We start from the raw sequence: 16,531 nt of genomic DNA on the forward strand, positions 1-16,531 counted from the left end.
TACTCCAGATAGTAGGAACAAAGAAGTCACCAAAAAGGTGTATCTCATCCCTTTAAGACCTCATCCCAGACTTCTCACATATCCGTGGCCAAAACTTAGCCATATGGCCACACCCAGCTACTGAAAAAGCTAGGGAATGTAGTTTGAAATTTGGGTGATACCCTGAAGGGCTTAATGTCAATGTTCTTATTTTCAGGAAGATGTGAGAAAGGGCTAATTCAAGGCAACTATTTGTTCTGCCTTTCCTTCCCAAAAGGACACAGCCTATGAAAAGACAGCCTTGCCCTTTGGGAAGTTGACCAAAGTTTAGTATGACTGAATTGTTGTGGGGCAAACGTACATTGAGCAAGAGTGGGAAGTTAGGTTCTGAACACGTAGGTCTTGTATATAGACCATCTTAAAGAATGGAGACTTGAGTTTGAGGTTATTGGGAGACACTGAAAGACTTTAAACAAGAATGTGATGTTCAATTTTGTTTTAGTGTGGCCTACAATTTTGTTTTAGGACTTCTTTTGGAGGCTCTGTGGAGTACAGGTTGGAATGGGATAACTTCAAGTTCCTAGTGGCCTTGACAAGTGCAGTTTTGGTGAAATGATGGGGACAGACATCTGACAAGAAAGCAATCCCAAATATTAGCCTTTCATATTCTTTATCTCTTCATTTCTCCTGATCTTTTCCTCTCCCCACTTTATGACCCTTATGTGTACTACGTCAGGAATCCTTTTAACATCCCACTCTTTGACCATCCTTTTTTTCCTTTTACTCATCTACTGTAGCACTGTCCCTTCAAAAAATCTTTACTCCTAGAGAGGGAGGGAGGCAAATCATAAGAGACTCTTAAATATGTAACAAACTGAGGATTGAGGCGGAGATGAGGGGAGGGCGGGGGAGAGGGGAAAATGGGTGATGGGCATTGAGGAAGCCTTTGTTTGGATGAGGACTGGGTGTTGAATCACAAGAATCTACCCCCAAAACCAAGAGCACACTGTATACACTGTATGTTAGCCAACTTGATAATAAATTACATTTCTAAAATGATTTTAAAAAAACAGTATAACTGTACCAGATCTGTAATGGAAACTGTTTAGCTATATGTGGAGTTTTCCTCTGTAGTTCAATACACTTTAACAATAAAAAAAAAAAAAGCTTTACTCCCAAATACTGACGTTACTACTTGGCAGCATATGGCAACCACTCACCCACATCCATCTCCTGTTTCCATTGCCCTCTTCACCTAGCTTAGATTCTGTGCTCCCTCCCTAAACTTCTATCCTGGACATACCTTCAATCTCCTTGCCTTTTTGTCCCTTTATCATGACCACTTTATCCGTTATTTCCTCCTTTTTTTACTTTAACTCACTTGTCTGATCTCCATTAGACTCAAGTTTGATACTTAAGTGTCTTCTATCTTAAAAACAAGTCATCTCTGTGGGTCGTATCTACCTCCTTTTACAACCCAACTTCTCAAAAGAATTGCTATCTAATTAAACTCCACCACCTCCCCTGGACTCTTGTCAGTTATATGGAAATTGAAGTCGTCAAGAATAATGACAGGAATAGCTGTCTAGAAAATAGTGATCCAGGTGTTAAACTCTGTAATAAATGGGAGTAAAAGAGGGTAGTAGCCTAATGGTTAGTAGCTGGGACTCTTGTACAATCTTAAAAAGGATGGTTGTAACCATCAAATTACAACAAGTCACTGACACCAGAGTGAGGAGCTTGAAGTTAGACTTACATTAGTTAAGGAAGATAATGTGACCTCTGTTATATAGGAGAATTATGGAGCAAACCACATGTATGTGTGTGTATATGTATACACACATGTATGCGTATGCTGTCATTTACATAAAATTGTGTGAATATGTGCATATGTGTACATATGTAAGCACAAAATTATGTCTGAAAGAGTTCAACAAAATTTATTTTCATTTAAATTCACGTTAGTTAACATATTGTATACTATTGGTTTCAGAGTAGAATTTAGTGATTCATCATTTACACATAACACCCAGTGTTCATCCCAACAAGTGCGCTCTTCTAATGCCCACAACCCATTTAGCCCATTGCCCCACCCGACACCCCTTCAGAAAACCTCACTTCTCTATATGTAAGAGTCTCTTAATTGTTTTCCTCCCTGTTTTTTGTTTTTAATGTTTATTTTTGAGAGCGAGAGAGCGAGAGAATCCTAAGCAGGCTCCACACTGTCAGCACATGGGACTGTATCTCACAATGAGATCATGACCTGAGCCAAAATCAAGAGTCAGACACTTAACTGACTGAGCCACTCACGTGCCCCATTCCCTCTGTTTTTTATCTTTTTTAAAATTTTTTTTAAATGTTTATTTTATTTTTGAGATGGAGAGAGAGACAGAGCATACATAGGCGAGCGGCAGAGAGAAGGGGAGACACAGAATCCAAAGCAGGCTCCAGGCTCTGAGCTGTCAGCATAGAGCCTGATGCAGGGGCTTGAACTCACCAACCACAAACCACGAGATCATGATCTGAGCCAAAGTCAAAAGCCCAGCCAACTGAGCCACCCAGGCACCCCTCTCTGTTTTTATCTTATTTTTCCTTCCCCTATTTTCATCTGTTTTTAAATTCCACATATGAGAGAGTTCACCAAAATATTAATAGTGGCTTTTACTGGGTGTTAGGATTTGGGGTAATGTTTACTTCATAGTGCTTTAAAAAAATTTTTTTTCGGAATATTCTTTAAAAATGTGTGTAGTCTTTAATCTTTGAATTTAAGAAGTTGGAAAATTATTTTTCATTTTGGTAGGAAATTTTAAGGAATTGTTCTGAAGTGGCCTTGGTTCTTGCCTAACTTCATTTTAAAGTACATGTCTAATGAGCGGAAGAATAGAAATAAAAAAAGAGTGGATGGGAAGAGACTGTCTTGTATCATGAGATTGCTAGGTTCAAACAGGTGGGTGACAATTTATTGTAGGAAGACTTTTATTTTTTATTTTTTTTATTAATATATGAAATTTATTGTCAAATTGGTTTCCATATAACACCCAGTGCTCATCCCAAAAGGTGCCCTCCTCAATACCCATCACCCACCCTCCAATCCCAATCAAAATTGCACCAGCATTCTTCTCGAAACTAGAACAAGCAATCCTAAAATTCATACGTAGGAAGACTTTTAAATCCCATCCAGGCACAAACCTTGAGGCAGAGGCTGACCCCAATGCATGCACTCAGAGCAGAAGCCAACTTGTGCATTTTTGCTTTTACCAGAAAAGTTAGAATGTTGCAATTTGTTGAATAGGGAAGATTAAACAATTGTAACATTACATGTGATAATTTAAACCCAGCATCTCTATCCAAAAAAAAATTCACTAGAAATTTGCCTTTTTTCCTTTCCTTTTTTTTCTTTTTCTTTTTTTCTTTTTTTTTAAAGAAAGAGTGGTATTTAACTTGTTACACTGTCTTAGAAACCACTAATGTCAGTGTCATGAGTTTGTATTACTTTTTGTCAGAATTAATATATTGTGATTTATGGGCCTGGACAGGAAATGTATTCTTTCAACTGCTGGAATATAGCACTTGATTTTTATCATGCTGGAAGATGAGTTTTTCTTAAATTACCTGGAAATTTTTCTACAACTTCTTACTATTTTTTAAAATTATGGTACTTAAAATTTTTTTAATGTTTGTTTAATTTTGAGAGAGAGAGAGAGAGAGAGAGATCACAACCAGGAGAGGGGCAGAGAGACAGAGGGAGAGACAGAATCTGAAGCAGGCTCCAGGCTCTGAGCGGTCAGCACAGAGCCCGACCTGGGGCTCAAACTGAATAACTATGCGATCATGACCTGAGCTGAAGTTGGATGCTTAACTGACTGAGCCACCCAGGTGCTCCAAATTTTGGTCCTGTAATAAACAGTAAAGAGAAGAATGAGAAGGGCACCATAAATCCTATACATACAACAGTAGGGGTATTTAGTCTCCTGTGAGTGCAGTGCCATTACAGGATGACAATCTGAGAAATCTATGCACTTTTCCACCCATATAATGAATATTAGTTGAGCACCAATTTTTTTTTTTCAGGCATTGACTTGGGAACTGGGAATACCACGGTAAATAAGGCACTAGTTCTTATCTTAAAAGGTCTTAGTCTAATGGAGATGAGACAAGGCAGTAGGCAATTACACAGAGTGGTACCTATTTTACCTGGGAATGCGGAAGGTGCTTATGAGCACATAGGAGGGGCTCCTACACCAGTCCTTGAGACTAAGGGAAAATATTTTGAAAAACTTCAACAGAATTTCTTTTATGCATGGTCTTAATACAAAATTTAAGCCTTCTTCATATATATATATATATGTATATATATATGTATAATTGTGTATGCGTATATATGTACATATATATGTATGTGTGTATATATGTATGTGTGTGTGTGTATATATATATATATATATATATATATAATGATGTAAATTTTTTTCCTGTTATTTTGAGAGAAAGACTGTGGGAGATGGACAGAAAGAGAAGGAGAAGGAGAATCTCAAGCAGGCTCTTCCCTATCAGCACAGAGCCAAATGCGGGGCTAAATGATGTTAGGCTTGATCTCAAAACTGTGAGATCATGACATGAGCTGAAATCAAGCTTCAGATGAACTGATTGAGCCAACCAGACTCATTGGTTTTTATATTTTTGAAAAGACCTTTAACTTTTGCCTTCCTGGTCAATATTTTAAATAAGTTGTTACAGGATTGTCCTGTTTAAGTAGGTTATGGTAGGTGGTATTTCTTACACCCACTGTGACTTGGGTGGACACTCTGATGGAGCTATATGTGATATCTGGAGAAAATGTAGGAATTGGGACAAAGGAGTGGGGGCAGGGAACAAGGACAAAAGGTAGGAATAACAGGAATAGTGAGCAATTACATTTATCATCAGGTGGCATTTAAAATGGTACTTATTGGGGCGCCTGGGTGGCTCAGTCGGTTGGGCATCCAACTTCAGCTCAGGTCATGATCTCATGGTCCGTGAGTTCGAGCCCCGCGTCGGGCTCTGGGCTGATGGCTCAGAGCCTGGAGCCTGCTCCCGATTCTGTGTCTCCCTCTCTCTCTGCCCCTCCCTCCCCTGTTCATGCTCTGTCTCTCTCTGTCCCAAAAATAAATACACGTTAAAAAAAATTTTTTTTAAATGGTACTTATCTGGGTGCATGGGTAGGCTCAGTTGATGCAGCATCCAACTCTTCCTCTAGGCTCAGGTCATGATCTCATGGTTTGTGGGTTCGAGCCCCACGTGGGGTTCTGCCCTGACAGTGAGGAGCCTGCTTGGGTTCTCTCTCTCTCTCTCTCTCTCTCTCTCTGTCCTTGGGTGAGCCAGCCAGGTGCCCCTGAAATTCTACCTTTAAAGCTGTTTTTATCTACTGTCTGCATATCTTTAGCCTAATTTTCCTTCACTGTCTGCTGTAACCCCTGATATAGGAGAGTATTCTGTCTCACGCAGTAGCCTCTGCAGCTTGTACCGTACCCCAAGACCCTGACTCTTGCTATCCATAGTTGACTGACCAGGCAAGGCTCTTTCCATGACCTAATCAGATTTTTAAAGAATTTGAAATTGTGACTTGGAAGTAATGATTGGATTCTACTTGGAATTTGAATAAGGACGTGATAGAAAGCAGGAAAACACTGCTGCTGCCTCCCCCCCCCCCCCCACCACACTGGTACAGGGAGAAAAGCAAAAATGAGAGACCATGTGATGAGAGATAGATAGGGATAGAGATGGGGGCGGGGTGGTAGGGGAGAATACCAAAGGTCTTTAGTGAAGTCTGTCTATATTTTCTGCCCTTGGGTTCCATTAAACAAATTTGATTCCTTATAGTAAATCCCCTTTAAATTAAACTAGCTGCAACAAGTTTGTTTCTTTGGGTCACATTCTTCCTAGGGTAGCAGGAGAGTACAAGCATTTGTAGACATGGATAAAGTGTGTTTTTTACCTGCCATAAATGGCTGCTAGTCAGTTTCCTCTTCTCTACCATTGGAATACCATCTACTGTTCAGAGTTGCTATGAGGTTAAGTTTAAAGGCCTACTATCACATTTAGATTTGTTTTTGTTAAACATTTTTTCAATGTTTATTTATTTTTCAGAGATAGAGACACAGTGTGAGCAGAGGAGGGACAGAGAGAGAGAGAGTGACACAGAGTCTGAAGCAGGTTCCAGGCTTTGAGCTGTCAGCACGGAGCCTGATGCGTGGCTTGAACTCATGGACCACAAAATCGTGACCTGAGCCCAAGTCGGACACTTAACCTACTAAGCCACCCAGGTGCCCTCACATTTAGTATATGTTATACATGGAAACGTTTTATTTGGAAATAATTGCAAACTTAAAGAAGGTTGCAAGAGTATTACAAATACTTGCATAACCTTTCCCCATTTTTAAAAAAACATTTGGCTTCATTACTTTATTCTGTGTGTGTGCGTGCGCACGTGTGCGTGTATGTAATTTTGTTTCTGAATCACTTGTGAATAAGTTGCATACATTATGGTTCTTTATCCCTAAAAAACTTCATTGTATATTTCCTTACAATAGTCTTACATAAACACATTAATTATCAATGTCATTAAATTTTTAACATTGATAAAATACTACACTACACCATCCATATTCCCATTTTTCCCCTTGGTTTCTCCATTATAAAATTATAACCTAGGAGTAGGTATTGCATTTAGTTGTCATGTGTGTTTGGTCTCCTTTAATTTAGAACATTTCTGCAGGCTTTTCTCCTTTCTTTTTCTTTCTTTCTTTCTTTCTTTCTTTCTTTCTTTCTTTTTCTGCTTTTTTAACATTGACATTTTTCTAGAATAATCCCTATTGTCCATAGCATTGCAATACTGGATAACATCTTAGCGCCTGGGACTGGGTTGGTGCCTGCTTGAGATCTTGAAGACAGATAAAATTCCAACCAGGAAAGAAAAATGTTTGGTAAATGCTCATCTGGGCTATAAGGACTGTTCAGATTTTTACTTTGCCTTCACTAGTAAAGCATATCTCATGCATTTAGAATTAAATACTTTTAACATGAGGGTATCCAGCTTTATTTTACGTGGTTGCCTCCTTTTTTTCTTTTTTCCTTAAGTAAGCTCTACACCCAATGTGGGGTTTGAACTCATGACCCCAAGATGAAGAGTCAAATGCTCTATTGACTGAGTCAGCCAGGCACCCCAGTTGCCTACTTTTTTTTTTTTTTTTTTACGTTAATTCATTTTCGAGAGACCAAGAGAGGCATGAGTGGGGGAGGGGCAGAGAGCAAGACATAGAATCGGAAGCAGGCTCCAGGCTCTGAGCTGTCAGCACAGAGCCCGACCTGGGGCTCGAACCCACGAACCTTGAGATCATGACCTGTGCTGGTTAGATACTTAACTGGGACACCCAGGCACCACCCCCGCAACAGTTGACTACTCTTTAGTTGGCATTTCACTGTTTCAGTTTTATGGTTTGCCTTTGTGGAGTTTTTTTTTTTTTAAAGATGTTCACTTGTTTAAATTATTTTCCCTGATTTATAAATGAGGCAAAAACCAAACACTAAATAAAAACCACTTTTGTGACTTATGTCATATTTTATCTAATTTAAATTTAACTTTTTAATCAACAGATAATTTATATAATTTAGGTTAAAACTCTGATCCTTTGACTAAAATATAACCATTTTATTGGACACCAAGTAAATATCAGAAAACACGACTTTTTGAATGCAAGATGAATGAGCCTGCAAACAGGTTACACTAATCTCAATGAAGCACATACACAATTACATTTAATAGACTAGGTGAAGAACCTTCCCCAGTCTACATTAAAATACCTGAAGATGTTGGGGCGCCTGGGTGGCTCAGTCCGTTAAGCGTCTTTGGCTCAGGTCATGTTCTTATAGCCTGTGAGTTTGAGCCCCACGTCAGGCTCTGCGCTGACAGTTCAGAGCCTGGAGCCTGCTTCAGATGCTGTGTCCCCCCTCTCTCTGCCCCTGCTTGGCTCGTGCTTTCTCTCAAAAATAAACATTAAAAAAAATTAAATACCTGAAGATGTTAACCTTCCTTATCCTAGTGCCCATAGTATTGAATCTATCAACAAAGTGTAACCATCTTCTACATGGATACATTTTTTCTAACTTTTTTTGTGTATAAATACTCTACCCCCATCAGATCATACAGTAAACCAGGAATGATTTAGATTTTTCTTTATAGTATGCATTTGATGGAAGTAGAAATTGATACAAGTGTTGCTGCAACATATTAATATAGACAAATATTTCTATATTGTCTATATAGAAAAATATAGACAAATCTGGGCCTTAAGTCCTGAGTGCCCTATTTAGCTGGCTGTGTGACCTTGAGTAAGTCACAAGTTTCAATTTACTCATAGCTCTTGCCTCATAAAGGCAGTATGTGGCTGATATGAAAGCTTTGAGGGGCACCTGGGTGACTCAGCTGGTTAAGCATCCAGCTTTTCATTTCAGCTCAGGTTGTGATCTCACCATTGTGAGATCAAGCCCCACATGGGGCTCTGCACTGGGCATGGAGGGTGCTTGTGATTCTCCCTCCCTTTGTCTTCTCCCCTGCATGCTCTTGCTCTGTCAAAATAAATAAGTAAAAGTTTGAAAAGTAAATAAAACAAGGCTTGTGAGATGGGTCTGGTTTGGCCACCATTTTGCTTCTACGTTTCAGTATTCAGCTAGTGCCTCAATGTTCGTTCAGGTTAACTTTTATGACTATACTTGCATATATCTAGCCAGTCACGAGCAGCTCAACTAAGAAAGTTTGAGTCACCCATAAAGATGGAAAAGTGAAACCAAGCCACTTTGGAAGTACCCACAATCTCAAGTAGGGCCTCACCTGAGGTTAAGTCAGGATTCTAGAAGTAAATTATGAACCATACTACAGGGTATAGAGTCCCCAACCTGTGGTCCAGAAGTCTTTAATTCTATGACAGAAATGGAGTCCCAATGCTCAGATCTTCTTAAAATGCAGAATATGAGGATATCGTGTTAGGTCTGGAGTGGGTACTGAGACTCTGCATTTGTAGAATGTGTTTAGTGCAGTATTTTGATGCTTTTACTCTAAGGACCAATGGTAAACACATGGACACTGTTTAAAAGTTCAGGATGTATACAAAACAGCCATGTTTGCAAAATTATTTATTTACATCTTAAGCTCACATTAAAACCTTCCTAAGATAGAATGGCTAAGATGAAATATACAAAGTTGATATCAACACATACACAATTTTATTTCAAAAAGTTATCCTGTGGATGGCTTTTGATGAACTCGTTTTTTTTTTTTCCTCCACAAAACCAGTGTTCCCTTAAATCATGGTGTGAAAGTGTCTTCTCATAATGTTAAATCATTCAAAAAAGCTGAGAAATAAAGAGCTAACTTTTATTATTAAACAGCTATCCATATGCCATGCAGTGTTTTCTGTTTTAGTCTATGAGATGTTCAAATAGGCCCTAACATGATATAGTAAGTTTTAAATATGGAATACTTTGGTTATTAGGTTTTGACTTGGCTTTTGGGCGAACTTGTCTCTCATTCCACTGAGTCATTATAGGTAATCCATTCAAAACAAGACTTGCTCAATACTCTTACAAAGCACTTAGTTGTGCCTGGATTGGGAATACCTTTTAAGATGCTGACAAAAACAACTTTTTTTTTTTTTCTTTACTCAAGAAAAAAACCCACAAAAAATCATTCCTACATGTCAAAGTTGACCATAAAGTAGATTTTTTATTCATTCTTCCAGAAAAAAAAAAAGTTCATCATAACAATACCTGACCTGGGTATTTGTACATTTTTGGAACACTAGACCTGTAAGACCTCCTTTGATACCCTAAAAACTCATGATTTTGTGATCTATTTATGTAAAATATGCTTGAGATTAAATACATAAGCAATGCATTTGAAGCTCCTGGGAAGGATTCACATTTAAAATAGTTTTTAAAATCTGGGTTTTAAAAGAGTTTTAGAAAAATAAAATACTGTGATCAGTTCTACCCCTCCCTCTCTACTTTTCTCTCCTCACAACTTGAGCTTAAGAGTTCAGGCTCTAAAAAGCATAAGAAAGCAAAAATAGAACAATGTAGGCTTTGTTACACACATTTTCGTCTCAGTTAACATATCACAAAGGCAAACCTGATTTTCTTTCCTTGAAATGAAGATCCCATCTTCTAAAACTAACATAAATAACTGTTCAGAAATACAAAGAAAGTTTAACCACTGCTTTTAATAAACAAGTGGCTAAATGCCTATAAAATAACGTGCTATTATAAATTGCCAGCTAAATTCCCACTCTAGTCTACAAAAATAAACTGCACAAATATGTAAATTTAAGGTAACTATTTCTCATGTTGGTCTTGCAATTTTATAAGTGCAGTAAAGCAAGAAATGAATAAGCACCTAGATATTGACTGAGTCAACTTTCATTTGAGCAGCATTCTGATTTTTGGATAAAGGGGATTCTGAATGTTTTCTAAAACTTTCCAGAAAGTCCTATTTACATTCATTGTACAGCATTTTATATACATGTAAATACACATTAATGAGAAATTAACCTATGCTTTTCATAATGTAAAAAATACAACACATGTGATCATATGCTAAAGCCAGTAATTTGAGTAATCTGCTAGTTCAGTTTTGATAGCAATAACCTTGAGTAACTTGAATCATATTACATAAATATACCACAGATGCATAGTTTATTTATGACCTTAGTAGCCTAGGTCTAAACACAGTTTTAAGTGAAAAAGATTCTCTGTTAAAGCCTATGCCATACAAGTAGTTGGGCTTACTAGTAATGTTTGTACTGGGGAAGAAAGATTAAGGAAGGCGTGACAGCAGACATCAAATGTTTTGAAGGACAACTAAAGGGAAGAATTAAAATTAGTTATTTTTCCAGGGGGGTATTCATGACTTTCTGATAAGAGCTGTCCAAACATGAAAAGGTCTGTCTCATGAATGCGAATTCCAGTCCCACAAACGGCCATGCCTTGTCAGAGCTCTGGTAGTGAGGACTCCGGTGCTGGCAGTAGGTTGTCAGGTGGGACTAATAGATGGTTAGGCCACAAAGAGCTCTAAAGTTGCTTGATGCAAATTTTGTTAAAAAATTTTTTGTTTATTAGAGCGCGAGTGCTTGCGCGCACAAGTCGGGGAGGGGCAGAGAGAGAGGAAGAATCCCAAGCAGGCCCATGCTGTCAGGGCAGAGCCCCACGAGGGGCTCCATCCCATGAACCGTGAGATCATGACCTGAGCCAAGATCAAGAGTTGGATGCTTAACCCACTAGCCACCCAGGTGCGTTTTTTTTTTTTGTTAACTCTGTATGACCTCTTAGGCGGTTTGCTTCATCTTTTGTTGCTGCCCATAAAGCAGTATGTGATTTTGCTGTTATTTGTCTTGTAAATTGATGGGCTTGGCCTTCCAGGAATGTATCAGAGTGAATTTTTCTCATCTAATTGCTGTCCCACAAAAACAAATAGCTAGTTAAGATGAGCTTTGTTAGTGTCTTACACATAGTAAGTCCTCCACCAATGCCTGACTAGCTGAAGTGGGCTAGAAGCAAAGATTTTACTTGGGGAAAATAAAAGTTACCTATTCTAAAATGTTGACTGTTCTAGAAAGTTCTGGTCTTGCGACTGAATGGAAAATCCTATTTGGCACTCCTTTACCTCAGAATGCATGCCAGTGCTTATCAGAGTTAAGAAATTCTTATGATCAGATTTGAGGTGTTAGGTTAAAATTTCCATACTTCCTATTCCTCTGTTAAACAAGTAGTAACTTCAAGTTAGGTTTTTAACGCTAAAATCAATGCTTTTTTTTCCAAAAGAGTAAATTCAGTAAAAATGTAAAACTAAAAATCCTATGACTCTAAATCTAAGACAAATAAGGTCACATGGCTTATGCATTTCAGATTCTTAAAGAGGCCCTACTGTTTCAGGAAGACCATTTAAAATATTGTTCCCTGAGTTCTTGAAGCAACCTAAAAGTAAGTTGATGAACTCCAAGACTTTAGAGAGAGAGAAACCCACATGGTTTGCTTAACTCTCTTCTAAGAGTAACTGTTGAAAGTGGTTTGTGTTCAGTGCTTTCCTTATAGCTCAAATACTATAAGAATGTGGCTTTATCCATTTCTTAGAAGATAAGCTCCCCAAATGAAACTTGTCAGAAGGAAAAAAAATGCTTAAAGAAAGTTGGGTTTTTTAAAGTACAGTTTTAACCTTAGTTAACAGTGTAGTTGAGTAAATCAGTTTTTAGTATCCATAATCCATCAGGAGTGGTAATACTGCCATAGGTGTTAGAAGGTCAAGTACATGGGCTTTGGCTCTTCTGTCCTCCGTGGTTATTGAGCTCAGGGTCTCGCACTAAAGAGCCAAAATTATTGGAAACAGAATGACTTCTCCATATTTAAATGTGTAAGAAGACAGACATTTGGTTTTCAAATAAAGATCAAAACAAACTCATCAGATCTAAAACTTAAAATACCTGGAATTTACACAAACATTTGTACATAATATTGTTTTGTTTTTTAACTTATTCACAACTGGGGGTTTTAAGATTCTTGCATTGTGTTCACATACCCACCTTTTTGGTGGCTATCAGGGTATGTTTTTAAAATTCAAAACTGGGGAATAATTTAAACAGTGAAATATGTGACTATTTGCAGCTCCCATTAGAGTCTCTTTAGAAAAACTAATTACAGTGAATGGAGAGTACAGTTCTGTTGCTGGCAGTTTTAGGTTGAGCTGAACTTTAAACCAGTAAAGGTTTAAAAAAAAAAAAAAAAAGGGTTGAGAGAACCTACTGAAATGTTCCATCCATTTCAGTAAAGTGCACAAATGAGTGTATCCTTTGGCTTGGCTATGACCTCAAGGGAGGTGTAGAAGTCAGTGGTGCTGGTGCCAGATTCCTGACTATATTACTGAGGCTGGCAATCTTCTCTTCTAGGAGGTAATTTTTCTTTTCTGCTGTTTTTTGTCGCTGTTCAGTCATTTCCAGAGCTTTCAACAACTGGGCATTTTCAACATACAAATCCTTCACCATCGCATCTGCTTTAGTATTCTTGCACAGCTAGAAACAGAAACCAGAAACATTTTGACTCCATTTCTGTAACTGTCTTAAGTTTAAGGTCTGACATTAGGACAGTTGTTCATAAAGGCAAATGACTTATATTCTTTTATTTAACAATACAGGTTTAACATCAGACGTGGCATCAGGGATACAGGCAGAGCACATCCACTTTTTCCAAGCTGTTTCTTTGCATAAAGTTTGTAGAAGCCACTAATAAAAGAATAGACTGATATTTCAAAGCTCAAAAAATGAAAGCTTTTTTTTTTCCTACCTAAGTAAATTAGGTGTTACTGCTTTTTCTTTCTCTAAAAATAGCAAAATACTTTCATAACTTCTGAGGTTTAGGGTGTGAACTTTAACTCTGTTCTTAACAGATGCTTGAGTTTCCCTCCCATTCATAGCTATAACCTACTGATTATTTGAAAATTTTGTTCATGTATTATAATACAGAGATAAGATCTGGGCAGCTCCTTTTCCTTAACTCTTCCTCTTTTACATAGAACTTGTCAGAAGATAGACTTTAATTTTTATGGTTAAAATATATAGTCAAGGGATGGGAAAACTTGTCGGTGGCCTTGCGATAATTTTATTTTGGTTCCTATTATATGTATTCCAACCCTCCCTTCCCTCATTACACCTCATTTTACAGGCAGTTTTAACCAGGGCATCTAAAAGTATAGAGGTTTCAGGGGAAAAAAGAACAACTGAGAGTGGCTAATTTATTAGCATTGCAAAGGGCAATGATAAAGACGATAACACCTGAAGCCTGGAATCTAGATGACGGGCAAGTGTAACATACTAACCTACCCTATTGAGCTGTTTTAAGGAAACATTTCATCCCTTCTTCTCTCCCTTCCTTCCTGCCGTTTACAAAACACTCCTGGCTCTTCATCCTAAGACCCTCTACTGCCCACTCCTCCCTATTTCTCCCGTTTCTTCTCCTGCTCCTCTCAGGACACTATGATCTGTTAATGCCAAAATATTTGTAGATGTCCACACACCATATGTTGTCGTAACTGCATGATGTTCCCGTAGCCTAGAATGCCCTTCTCACACTTCTTCACCTGTTCAAATCTTACTCAGCTGTCAATACTTGAAGAGGCCTTCAGGAAACTTTCTTTAAAGCATGCAGTTAGATCAAGTATTCTTCCCTGTGTTCCCCTCTGCTGAAAATAGAGTGGATCGGATTTTCTTTGTTTAAAATTACCACCTTGCCAAATGCTTAATACCTTGTATGTGAACTACGCTCCCCATTGGCAGGATTTTGTTCACTGTCATATCTCTAGCACTTAGAAAAGGACTTGGCATGTAGTAACTATGTTTTGAATAAGTGAATGATCACAGGGTTGAATAAATGCTTATTGTGTAAGACTTTCTTTTCTTTCCATTTTGTGATTAAGATATTGGGCAAAGAAAAGTTCCTAATTCTCCATTAAGACCTTCTCTTGGTATTATTATTCTTAAGTTTTATGTGTCTAGAAAACCAGGTGGGACAATTTCTGCCCCCACCTCCCCAGGTCTTAATTTCAGTTTCCAAAGTAGCTATAAATCTTTACTATAGAGTGGTCCTTTTTTGCATGTCTCTTCAGTGGTTACACAAATACTTTCTAAACCCAGGCCACACCTGCCACCAGCAGGTCAGGGTCCCTATTCTAATTCAGAGCACAGCCTTTTGGGGTCTGGATATAGCCAGAAGACTTTTTGAAGTCATCATAGCCATCGCAAACAGCAAAGCTAAAATTCCATTTATTATCTCCCCATTTTTTACCAACATAAATTTTCTAGATATTTAAATAGAATGTTTACTGTCTTGGGCAAATAAAAAAAATCTACAAAAATTAAATTTGAGCCACGGAACTTCATTAGGAATGCATTAGGTCCAGATGAGTCTCTTAGCAAATGTACATTTTCAAAATTGTGGACAAACAGGCCTTAGGAGAGCTCTGGAAAAATAATGTAGAATACAGAATTCATATTTTTGGAGTGGTATGGGGGACAGTGAATCCTAAGTCCTGCTATACGTTTGTAGTAGAATTTGCCTTTATTTGACAACAAAAATTAACACGTTAATGGCAATAAAGGAATGTAAAACTTGAGTTAAAAGTGGAATGTGGGGTGGGTGGGTGGAGAGGACCCGGGAGGCTCACTTGTTCTTTGAGCTGATTCACTTTATCCTGAAGAAGCCTTTTCACCAGTTTCAATTTCTGTTCAACTTCCATCATCCGTTCTTCCATGACAGTTACCAGTTGTTCCTGGTTTCCCTGAAGGGAAGAAAAAAATGTGTTGTCATTTGAAAAATATGCCATACCGAAAAGAAAGCCCTAGTAATTTATTTTTCCCACAAGATGCCTAGAGAAAGGACAGTAAATATGTGCCTTTGTAACGGGAGGGGTGGATTTCTGATGAAATGGGGGCTCTGAACACTGCATGGGTTGCACATTAGAAAAGTAATCCTATCAGAGAATCAAAGATGAAAAAAAAAATCTTACCTGTGTTACTATCTTCCCCTGAGATAAAGCAAAATTCTTAAAACCCGCATTTTAGTACCTGTGTGCACTTCTTCTAGTAAAATAGTTTTCAATGGTAAATTAAAAATAAGGTTATCAACCTTCCATCTGTGACTTGGGCCTTGGCAATACTGTGGGTCTCTCAAGACCAAAACAAAACTGAGTTTATTCAGGATCACTTAGCATTTCCAGTCAGCTTGCAATTTGCGTGTCCATTTTTCCTGTGTAAAATGGCTGATTACTGTGAGGGTGTTACTGTTCCTTTCTTTATAATAACCGGCTTCTTCCTGCCAGTTATTGTTGTCATCTGTTTCCCAATTTGACTTGCCATTGTGAAGCAAACATCTGGATTGGAGGCTGGGTTTATCATAAAAAAACTTAAGAATCTCCCCACAAACAACTCATAGATAAAACGAGAGGGCAGAAACAGAGCCAGGGCTTCTCCTCTTCTCACACAACAGTGATAGGTTAAGGAGTTATGTGGGTTTTGAAGAGAGTGTGAGTGCAGCCAGCTGCCCTCCCTGCAGGTCACGAAAATGTCCATGTAAGGAATTTCAGGTTTTTAAAGGTTCTTCAAGCATTAAGCAAAACTCAGGTGTTAATGGCTGATGGTATAACCCCTTTTAAAAGCATGGAGAATGACCAAACGTGGACTGGAAGCCAATGTTTGGATAAAGCAACAGCATTTATTCAGATATAAACAACTGAACCGTGTGATTAGTTTGAAGACAACTGTAGTAGGTCAAAGTCCAATGCAGGAAGTAAATTTCAAGAAAGAAGCTTTGAGAACATTTAGCTTTAAAAAAAAAAGATAGAATGGCTTTTTAAAGGTCAAACGTAAATGGAAGATGCCTGATTTCTACTTGCTTTAAAAAACAAAACAAAACAAAACATATAACTCAAAGAACATGGAGCATGGCCAAAGAGGAAAGAGGAAAAACAAAGGCAGTCATA

General features: G+C 38.1%; 1 protein-coding gene and 1 long non-coding RNA gene across 22 annotated transcripts in view; one reads left to right on the plus strand and one right to left on the minus strand.

Annotated features, from left to right (window-relative positions):
* LOC122239602 overlaps window positions 1–16,531 on the plus strand; it is an 81,086-nt gene that overhangs the window by 25,733 nt on the left and 38,822 nt on the right. For 2 of the 13 annotated variants that reach the window (XR_006218844.1, XR_006218845.1), the window contains exon 4: window positions 11,914–11,988. The exons of the other annotated variants lie outside the window; for them this stretch is intronic. This is a non-coding gene — a long non-coding RNA (uncharacterized LOC122239602). The remainder of the gene's footprint in view (window positions 1–11,913; window positions 11,989–16,531) is intronic. 13 annotated transcript variants of the gene reach the window in all.
* NIN (ninein) overlaps window positions 12,741–16,531 on the minus strand; it is a 95,744-nt gene continuing 91,953 nt past the window's right edge. For 8 of the 9 annotated variants that reach the window (XM_042989666.1, XM_042989669.1, XM_042989665.1 and 5 more), the window contains 2 exons: window positions 15,218–15,331; window positions 12,741–13,070 (listed from right to left, as the gene is read on the minus strand). In XM_042989666.1, the coding sequence (XP_042845600.1) occupies window positions 12,861–13,070; window positions 15,218–15,331 (324 nt within the window). In that variant the 3' untranslated portion in view covers window positions 12,741–12,860. Of the gene's footprint in view, window positions 13,071–13,984; window positions 15,332–16,531 lie in introns of those variants that run through there. The other variant, XM_042989673.1, reaches the window with a different exon arrangement.

This window comes from Panthera tigris, chromosome B3 (genome assembly GCF_018350195.1).
Source record: "Panthera tigris isolate Pti1 chromosome B3, P.tigris_Pti1_mat1.1, whole genome shotgun sequence".
In the NCBI taxonomy this organism is placed as follows: domain Eukaryota; kingdom Metazoa; phylum Chordata; class Mammalia; order Carnivora; family Felidae; genus Panthera; species Panthera tigris.